This window comes from Drosophila persimilis, unplaced genomic scaffold (genome assembly GCF_003286085.1).
Source record: "Drosophila persimilis strain 14011-0111.01,24,50 unplaced genomic scaffold, DperRS2 tig00000780-arrow-arrow-pilon, whole genome shotgun sequence".
Taxonomy (NCBI): Eukaryota; Metazoa; Arthropoda; class Insecta; order Diptera; family Drosophilidae; genus Drosophila; species Drosophila persimilis.
The window spans coordinates 548371-558522 of NW_020825353.1; the positions used below are offsets into that span (position 1 = coordinate 548371).

The following is a 10152-nucleotide window of genomic DNA, read 5'->3' on the forward strand; positions in this document are numbered from 1 at the left end:
AAGGGAAAGAGAGGAGCGGAGCGGAGAGGAGAGGAGAGGAGAGAAGAGAAGAGGAGACCTACCACCCACCACCCAACGTATTAGCGATTAAAAACTATGATTCTACTACTAGTTCTTAGCGTCTTAAAACTATGATTCTAGTTCTAGTTCTTAGCGCGTAGCATGTGGCAGAGAGCCGGATAGCCAGATAGCCAGATAGCGAGTGTCGGTGGCATCTTCGTGCGGATACAGCTAGCAAATTCCATGTTCCACAAAAACACTTAGGCTTAAGATACACTTCGGGGGTCATCCTCCTCCAGCATTTTCTTGTAAGGAAACATTTTTGAAATTATTAAGCAACGAAATGACTACGAAAATCACTCGCTACAACGAAACGGAGCTATAGGGTATATAGGGTATCTACGGGGTCTCAACGCAAAACGCAAAACGCTAAACGCACCACGCACAAAAAGGCATTAGTTTATAACTCTAAAAACTTTAGTTTTCATTTTAATCTTAATTTTAGAATTCCCTTAATTTATTTATATCTTAAAAACTCAACAGCAAACAACAATTTCGTATTAATTTATATTTAATTTTTTTTTTTTATTATATTTAATTATAAAAACAAATTTTTTTTTTTAAACACAAGACAAAGAATTCTCCCAAGGGCACAAAAACAAAAACACATTTCCATTTTTCTATTTGAAAAAATTCCTTGAAATACAAATTGAAAAAATTAATTTCCTTTTTTTTTTTGTTCAACAAAAATGATTTAAAAATTTATTACTTTATTCCAATACTTTTTTTGTTTTCATGAAATGAAATTAAAAACAAACAAACAAAAATAAAATAAAATAAAAATAAAAAAAAACACCTTTAAGTTTTCTATTTCCCCCCTCTCCTTGAAGGGGAACCCCCTTTTTGGGTTCGTTTTCAACGTTGAAGTTTTTCGTTATTTATTATTGGAAGCGCCCTCGCCCGCGATTATTGATGGATTAATTGATTATTAGTTTGTACCACTTAGAATGTTTAAATAAATTATTAACTTATGTTATATTAGTTATTCTAGTTATCGGTTATGAATATTATTACGATTAGCGATTAGTTCCACAAACGTTTTTCACATAAATAAAAGAAACTAAAAAGAAAAAGTCTACCCCCGAGAGGGGGATACAAATGGCATACAAAACAGAAACAAAATCACATTTGAATTATTATTTCAATTTCCAATTACATTTCCATTCCATTATTAATTTTTTCAGATTTTCCTCTTTCTTTTCCCTCCGTTTGGAGTGCTTTAGTTTCTTTGAACAGTCGTCTCAGTCTTTGATTTTGCGATGGCACTTCTAAGATACATTATATGCAAATATATCTTCTTTGATTTTTGAAAGTTTTTGCCAAAGTTTGAGCAAAAAATAGTGGCGTATTTTCGTTGATTTTCAGAATTGAATTGTGCATCATTTCCCCCTGTTTGTGGCACGAAAACATGCATCACTCCGAGCACACAACACCCGCGAATCGTTTCAGATTGAACCATGAAGATATATATGTTATTTACACGTATTCCTTGCATATTTCCCTACATATTTTTCCTTGGTTTTTCCTTTGTCCTGTTTGGGTTTTTCCTTCGTGGGAAAACACAAATCATTTCAACACTCGCGACTTGGGTTTCTATTTTCGTTATTTTCTATGATTTTGTATTTTCCTGATATTCCCTTGCCGCTTTTCGGATAAACAATATTTTCCAGCTTTTCTTTCTTTATTTTCGTTTCCCCTAAAGTTTTTGCGGTTGGAGCCTTAGGAGCCTTAAGGGCCTTAGAGCCGGAGACGGAGACGGAGCCGGAAACTGGCTTACAAGCTTTTAGGCAATGGGAATCGCTTACAAGGTGGAGGCAGGCAGCAGTCGGTCGTCACGAAACTGCACTGTGGCACGCAGGCAGCCAGTGCCAGTCCCCGTCCCCGTCCCCGTCCCCGTCCCCTCCTCCTTGTTCTGCCTTCTATGTGCGATGGCTTTTCGGCAAGTTTTCCCACGCTTGTGGGGGAGGCAAAGAGAAGAGGCAAAGAGTCCTTGTTCTGCGACATGGAAATTTCTTGGGGCCTTAATGTCCGGACGACACGAAGAAGGCCAGTCGTGGGAGTTGCAACGTGTGGTGTGTGCGGTGTGTGGAGTGTGTGGTGTAGGGGGCATGCCACCACTTGCTGCATTGCAGTTTGCGGCTAATGTTTGACCTTGTTTTCCAATGACTAAATTAATTCCCTAATAAGTGAGCGCCAGGGGGCAGGAGGCAGGAGGCAGAAGGCAGGTGGCAGGGGCACGAATGCACAAAACAAACACGAAACTGCAGACATGCCACACACTGCCACCCACTTGCCACATGCCTGGCTCTTCCTCTTCCTCTTCCGCCGCCTCCGCCTTCACTTCCACCTCCACCTCCACCTCCACCTCCGCCCCCTGTTTGTGTAATTAAGCAGTGAAAATGCTTTTGGTGGCATACAGCAATTGACAGACATTGTGTCTGGGGGTCTGGGGCTCTGGGTCTTTGTGGCCACCTCTCCTCGCTGCCTCGCTGCCTCGCTGTTGCCGCTGCCCCATAAATCAGGTCGAAGGGGCAGCTAAGTAGCCTCCATGTTGCACTACATCAAACCCCTCCCTCCAGACCAGACGGGGGGGAATTGTCGGGTGACTTATGTGGCAGAGTGTATTAGCCGTGGAGCCTACAAGTAGACGGGATGATGCCGCATTGCATAATCCGTTGCATACGCCTGGTCGTGCATCATTTTGGCCGCTGACATTATTTGCAACGCGCTTGCAACGCGCTCTGCTCTCTTTTTCTCTGTGTGCTTCTATTCTGTGGCACGCATAAATCTCTAAACAACGTAGTGCCGTACCGCGTGTCGCGTGCGTTTATTATCACTTCCTTTCCGGAGAGCGGGGCATCCATGTCCCATGCCCCATGCCCCATGCCCCATGCCCCCTGCCCCATTCCCCATGTGGCATTCATCCAACTTTTCTTTTGTCTCCGCGTGAGCGGATGGTCACAGATTTATGGCCATCATTTGTAATTGCAGCGCGAAAATTGAGTTTGAAGTTTGGTCAACGGGACACAGCAGGATCCAGCGAAGGGTCCTCCAAAGCGGGGCAGTGGCAGTCAGCGGTGGCATGGTGTGGTCCATTGTTTCCATCCACATAATTCTCTCTCTTTCCAGACGTGTTTTCCATGTGATTTAGGGGCACGGCACTGATCGATGGCCCACTCTTCACAGCCCCCTCCCCCCCTCCCCCCTCCCCCCAAAAAACCGATATTGTACATAGAAAAATCACCAAAACATAAACCATAAAATATCCAAAGAATAGATATATATATATTAGCTATAGTACTCTATATTTCCGTCACACGGAAGTGCCTTAAACCACAACAACAACAATTTTTGATACTCTTAAAAGCAACAACAAACAAACAAACAAACAACAACTCCTGTAAGATAGAATTTTATGCATTGTACATTTGAGCGACTTTTGCCACGGAATATTAATCAATTTTTTTGACTAAATAAAAGACACAACTAAAGCATAAATATATATACATATATATTTACCAGATATACGTAACAGATATTTTTAAACGAACTAATAAAAATGCAATTTTTAGTGTTAAGATTTTTCACTTTAACGCTTCTGAGAAGTTACAACAATTTTAAGCATTAAATGCTTTTTGCCTACAAAATAAAATAATACAAAAAAAAAAACAAAAAACTCATAGCTAAAAACACTTTTAAAAACAAGGAAATTCCTTAAAAAATTCAACAACTGAAAATTATTACTAAAGAAAACGGAGGAAAAAATAACAAAAAACCTAAAGAAATTTAAAAAATATATAAAAATAAATATAACTAAAATTTTTTTTTTTTTAAGAAGAAGGAGAAACAAATAAAATTAAAAAATCCAGAAAACTTTTACTCAAATCGCTTTGTCAGACATATTTTCATAGTGCTTTTCGAATTTTAAAGTGGAACAAACAAAAAATCTAATAAAAAATATCTACCGAAAAAACTAAAAAAAAAAAAACATCTCAAAGCTAACTAAAAAAAAAAAAAACAAATCATGTAAATTAAAAGCAATAACTAAACGATAGCTAATCGATTGATCACAAGACTTTTCCAAAACTTCTTAGCTTACTCTTTGCCTTTTAGACCTTAAGGAATTTGAATCAAAAAATATATATAAAATATAATGAAGAAAGATCTACTGATATTGATATTGATATTGAGAATTTTACCATAAATTAAAGCCATGCTATGAGAGAGAGAGAGAGAGAGAGAGAGAGAGAGAGAGAGAGAGAGCGAGAGAATCAGTGAGCAACATTGTGATATTAGTTGAGAAAACAAAATCGAATCACTTCCAAAATGCTATTTACCATATAATTTAAGGGGGAAACCGATGATCCCCAAAAAACCTAAAGCCCAAAACCCAAAACCCAAAACCCAAAAACCTATCCCTATTCTTTCCGTAACCATTTCGGGATCTTGCGATCTTCCCCTCCACATCGTTTAAGGTGCAATAATCCACATTTTTGGTATTTTCTTGTGGTGCTATTTGTAGAGAGCAAAACGCTTTGGTTTAGTCCCTACGTTTAAGCCTCGTTTAAGCCCTAGTTTAAGCTTGTTCTAAGCCCTAATTTAAGTTCCATTCCACAGACAATCCTTAGCTGTTTATGATTACGATACGAAACACTCTTAGACACTCTCTTTAAAGTCCAACTAAATTATGAATAATACGAGTATTTCCATTAGGATTCGTCTCTAATTAGTTTTTTCTTCTAAACAACAACAAAAATACGAAAATAAATAAACGAAATGAAGGAGAGGCTGCTTTTTGGAATGCGTGGATAATGTAAAATGTCTTCTGTGCGAGACACCACTACCCCTTACCCCCTTACCCCCTTACCCCCTTCCCGTCGTTGCAATCAGACGGAAGGGTGGGGCAAAAGGGCCATAGGAAGGTGGAGCAGGGGACAGAGAGAGGGAGAGGGCGAGCGGGCGAGCGGGCGAGAGAGAGAGAGAGAGAGAGAGAGAGTAATGCGCGTAATAACAAACTGCAGGCGTAACTGAAATGCCAGGCTACTGCGCTTCCAGTGTCTCCTTCGGAGTGGATGCCTCTACTCCTCCTTCCAGTGGCTGCCTTCTGCTCCTCCTGTGGATGCCTCCTCCTCTGGGTATATGCTGGGCGAAGGCGTTGGCCTCCCCAACGGACGACGACGACGACGACGACGGAACGGGAGGCGCAACTGCGGTAATTACAATTGCCGCCGGACATTGAGTCCCAAGTCCCAAGTCCCAAGTCCGAGGCTCTGGCAGTGGCAGTGGCAGTGGCAGTGGTCGAGGCTATGCTGCCACAGCTGTGTGGCAGATCCTCACAATTATATGCTGCCACAAGAGACGCATGCGCAGCAGAGGCAGCGGCAGCTTCCTGGGTTTCATTTTGTTTTGTTTTTTGTGCTTTTTTTTTTACGTTTTTATTTGAGCAAATTGCTGGCAACTTGGCGATCCACTGCCGACTGCTGAATGCTGAATGCTGCTGCCTGAATGAATGACTGCCTGAATGAATGACTGAGTGACTGACTGAATGATAGACTCACTGACTGCTTGGCTGCTGCTGCTGCTGCAGCCTTTGGACTGACTGACAGTCTGCCTTGGCATCTGTTGGGGGGCACATCGCCCATCCCCATCGCCCATCCCCATCCCCATCCACTACGTGCGGGCGTTTTCCTTAAGGAATGCTCCTCCGCTCCATTCTGCTGCTCCTCGGCTGCTCCTCGGCTGCTCCTCGGCTGCTCCTGTTCCCCCAAACGATAATGATGATTGCAGTCTAAATTATGATGCCGATGCACAGCACATCTCGGGAGGAGAAAGTGTAGCATCCACATCCACAGAAGCTGCCAGCAACATCATCGACCCCGTCCCCGTCCCCTTCCCCGTCGCCGTCGCCGTCCCCTTTGCCAAGTCAGGGCTGTGTCGCCTCTTCCTCTTCGCGCTGCTCTTCTCCTGCCGGCACTGCAGATCCGCTCCTGTTTTATTTAGCATAACTCCTGCCTCCTCCAGCAGCAGCAGCAGCCGCCGCCACAAAAAAAATCTCATAATTGCAAAGCAGTTTGCCGCAGGTGCGCCACCCGCCCTGGATGTGGATGCAACACAGTGCTTGTGGCAGTGGACGTAAGACAGAGGACTGAGGACAGCAGCGGACAGACTCCTGGCCGGAGGAGGACATTGGACAGACGATGGACGCCAGATGAGCAGCTCTGATAAAGGCAACAAACTGTGGCACGTAAGTAGATTTTGATACCCTTTAGAGGGGATGGTGGCAGCGACTTAAGCACAGGATACTGGTCCTCTCCATAGATCCTTTACCATAGCTTCCCAAAAAACATTGCATCTGTATTTTTCAAAATTTATTACACAGCAAAGATCGAAATACTATATCTAGAGGATTATCTAGAGGGGAAAGTCGATGGAAAAACCAGTGTCTTAGGAGGAAATCCATCTGAAACAAAATGCAATAAAAACATATGAAAATAGGAACAAAATTCTTGATCGCTTTTTGGGGGTATGCTTTAGGGTATCTTAAGCTTCGACTTTGACTTCCAGTCTACCCTTTTGCTTGGTGCTGCCCCATCCGATGGATCCCCCCGCCCCTGCCCCATGCCCCATCCCTCGCTCTGCCTCATGGCTGCTGGCTGTTGGGTCTCCTCGTTCGCCTTCTCGTATTTAATGCATTTGATCCTTGGGATGCTGTTGAAAATGAACTGCTTTCGAACATGCAATCAATGTTGCCTCTTGGCCTCCTCCTCGCCTGTCCCTCGCTTAACCATCTCTTCCTGTGCCATGGCTCGAACCAATATCGTGGCAATTTCATGAATGAAAATCTCAGCTCTCGTTTTTTGGACATGTTTTTTTTTTTTTTTTTTGATGACGCAGAGGCTGAGGCAGGGGTGGAGGGGGGGTGGAGCGGGCAACATCTTATAGACGAGACACGCACACCCACACACACAGAATGTACCAAAGTTCTATCCACATTTTGCCTTCTTTGTCTGCGCTGCAGCGCTGCCTCTTTGGCGACGCTTTTGTGTGTGTTGCAGCTGCAGCGCATTAACCTCGTTCGTTCCTCTGCTGCTGCCCCTTCTGCCGACGCCGCCGCCGCCGCCTCCTCCTCCTCCTCCTCCGACTGCCTGCCACAACTGCCTTCGGAGTTGGCAAAATATTTACCAAAGTGATTAAGATGCCTGAGTAATTTTTAACACAATTACGCTGCCAAACAGACGACGGACTTGGACTCCATCTCCCATCTCTCGAGTCCGAGTCGCAGTCGGAGTTGGAGTCGGAGTTGGAGTCTCCTCCGATCTGTTGCTGTGGCTGCTACCTCACTTACACACCAAAAGCCAGCCGATTGCAGCGCCCGGTGTGTGTCTCGTCTGTCTGTCTGTCTGTCTGTCTGTCTGTCTGTCTCTGTGCTGCAGCTGCAATGCTGCTAATGACCAGTGCTGTGGCTGTGGCTGTGGCTGTGGCAGTGGCTCTGCCTGTAGCTGTGGCATGGACTGTGGCAATATAAACTGTGGCATTGTCTGCCTGCCACTTCCCGCCACCCAAAGATCTTGTGTGTGCCTTTGCCATTAGCATTGTGGCACAATCGTAGCGCGTAGAGGCATCGGCATCGGCATCGGCTTCGGCTTCGACTCCGACTCCGACTCCGCTCCGGCGGGTGTTCACGCATCAGCGTTTTTTGACAGCTTTTTTGCTGCCACACACACTACACCGCCACCGCCACCGCCACCGCCACCCCCACTCCTTTGCTGCCCCTCTGCACCTCCCCCTCACCTTCCCCTCCCCCTCGCCTATGATTTATCGAATTCATAAGCTTTTGGCAGGTGCTGGGTGTTGAGGCAGCAGCAGCACCACAAAATGTTGCCCCATTCAACGCACGACGAAGCTCTCAAGTCGTGCCGCATTTGGTTTAGTTTTGTGTTGGCTCTCGTGTGGCACGACTTTGCCGCAGCCACACAAAAAGAGCCACCGAACTCGCTTCGCTGAAATATTTGGCCAAAGCGATCCTCCAATCCTTTGGCTAATTTCCCCTCCCTTCTGGTATTCCCCCTCTGCTTTTCCCTCAGCAATGAAAATGAAAATGAGCGCGGCACGCGTTGCGGCAGCGCCGCACGACTGGAAAATTGGCAGAAGCAGAAGCCGAAGCAGAAGCAGAAGCGCTTGCCGCTGCCACGTGTTGCGCATGCGCTTTGGCCTCTCGTCTATGCAACATGAGTGCTGGTGCTGGGGCTGGGGCTGGGGCTGGGCCTGGGCCTGGTGCTGTGTGCTGCACGACGCCCTCAGCGTTTGTCAGGGTCGACTGCGTTTTGTGGCAACTGCAACTCGAAACTGCTGCATCGTGCCACAGCAGTTGCAATTGTTCTTCATTCCCCTACTTGTGGCAGCAGAGAGTACTCGTCCGTCTGTCCGTCCGTCCGTCCGTCCGTCGTTCTGGTGCTGCGGTGCATGTGCCATGGGAATGGCGTGAGGCACACAGCCAACAGGCAACACCTTCACTCTCTTTTCTGCGGCTCTGCTGTGGCCCGCGATATCGCGATGATGTATGGTCATGGCTGCTGCTGCCGCTGCCGCTGCCGCTGCTGCTGTCCCCCTTGCAACGGGCCCCTCCCCCATCCACAGATTGTAGGCGTCAACTCACGTTTATGCTTTGTAGACATTATCGCGCCTGTTTATCTTTAAATTGCAAGTAAATTACTTTCGTGGGGCTGCAACTCCACGCGAATGAGCGAATGAGCGGATGATAAATTGTCTGCTGGATGTTGAAGGCTCTTCTGAATGATGATGCCCCTGGAGAGGGGGCAGCGGCAGTGGCAGGTGGAATCTCTCTCTCGCTCTCTCTCTCTCTCTCAATAGTGCGTCTCTGTGATCCTTAGCTTTCCATATTTTCCATGGAGTTGATGCTTCGCAAAGGACAACAGACTCGCATGGCTGTGGACATCCAAATGGGGCTTGTAGTGCACCAAAGCGGCGTGACTGTGATGGTGCACCACCGGCGCGGCATGCAGATGCTCGTAGTGGTGGCTGCTGTAGTGCGGCACCGTCTCGTAGTGGCTGCTGTAGTGCGGCACTGCCTCGTAGTGGCTGCTGCTATAGTGATGTGGCACGGCGTCCAGGTGATGGTCATCGTGGTGTATGATGGCCGCACTGTGCCCCAAATGGATGCCCTCCGAATGGTGTACTTCGGCGTCCGTAAAGTGCGGCAGCTCGTGCTCCAAATGGTGCTCCAAATGATGATCCAAGTGGGGCAGGATACCGGCCTGTGCCACGGCCACAGTGGCGGCTACCAAAATGCACATGAAGAACTGACGGAAAAAAGGGGATTGAAGATCGAAAAGGTGAGAGTGGGGTTTGGGGACGAGGGATCGGATCCAGAATCATAGATCGATAGTCAGCGCTTATAGATCACAGATTAAGGATCGAAGATCGGTTATCAAAGATCGAAGCTCAAGGATCAGATACCAAAGACCAGAGATCGAGTATGGCAAATCGCAAGTCCCCATTAGAGCAAATGTCAGGGATCGAAAGATCAAAGATCAGAAAGGAAAGATCAGGAATTGAAGATCACTGATCAGAGCTGAGGAATCCGGAGATTGAGGATCATAGATCGAAATCAATCGGGAAATGAAAGATCTCCAAAACCTGCGCAGCTTTACCTTCATTTCGAGAGATTCCTGGCTTGATTGAAGAAGGGTTTGTATATCCAAAAGTGTTGTCGCCTCTGAAGCTGCTGCCGATTGACTGTGCCTCAATCAAGGCGCCCACAAACGTTTTATAGGTCTGCCGTCCATCCCACAAAAAGTTCATTCAAATTCAAACGCAAACGCAAACCGATTCCCCATCGGAAAACACGAAATTATTGACCCAGTCCCTCAATGGTAGAACGTGATTCGAATGGCAATCATTGCCCCAATCATAGGCGTCGGCATGGTCTTCTTCCTTCAGTCACACCCCCCCTCCGCCCCCTCCGCCCCTTTCCACCTCATTATGTAAGGGTTTGCTTTTGTTTTTGGGCAGCAGTCAACAAACTCAAAGTAGGCGCTGCCCCAAGAGTGTCATAATTTTACGGCCCGCACT

At 46.3% G+C, this 10152-nt stretch overlaps 1 protein-coding gene across 1 annotated transcript; it reads right to left on the minus strand.

The window, feature by feature from the left end:
• Positions 1 to 8924: 8924 nt before the first annotated feature.
• Positions 8925 to 9737, minus strand: LOC6602313 (histidine-rich glycoprotein). Its single transcript, XM_002027336.1, has 2 exons — positions 9732 to 9737; positions 8925 to 9380 (listed from the first exon to the last, which is right to left on the minus strand). The coding sequence occupies exons 1-2, from the start codon at positions 9735 to 9737 to the stop codon at positions 8925 to 8927; spliced, it is 462 nt and encodes a 153-aa protein (XP_002027372.1).
• Between the last annotated feature and the right edge of the window lie 415 nt (positions 9738 to 10152).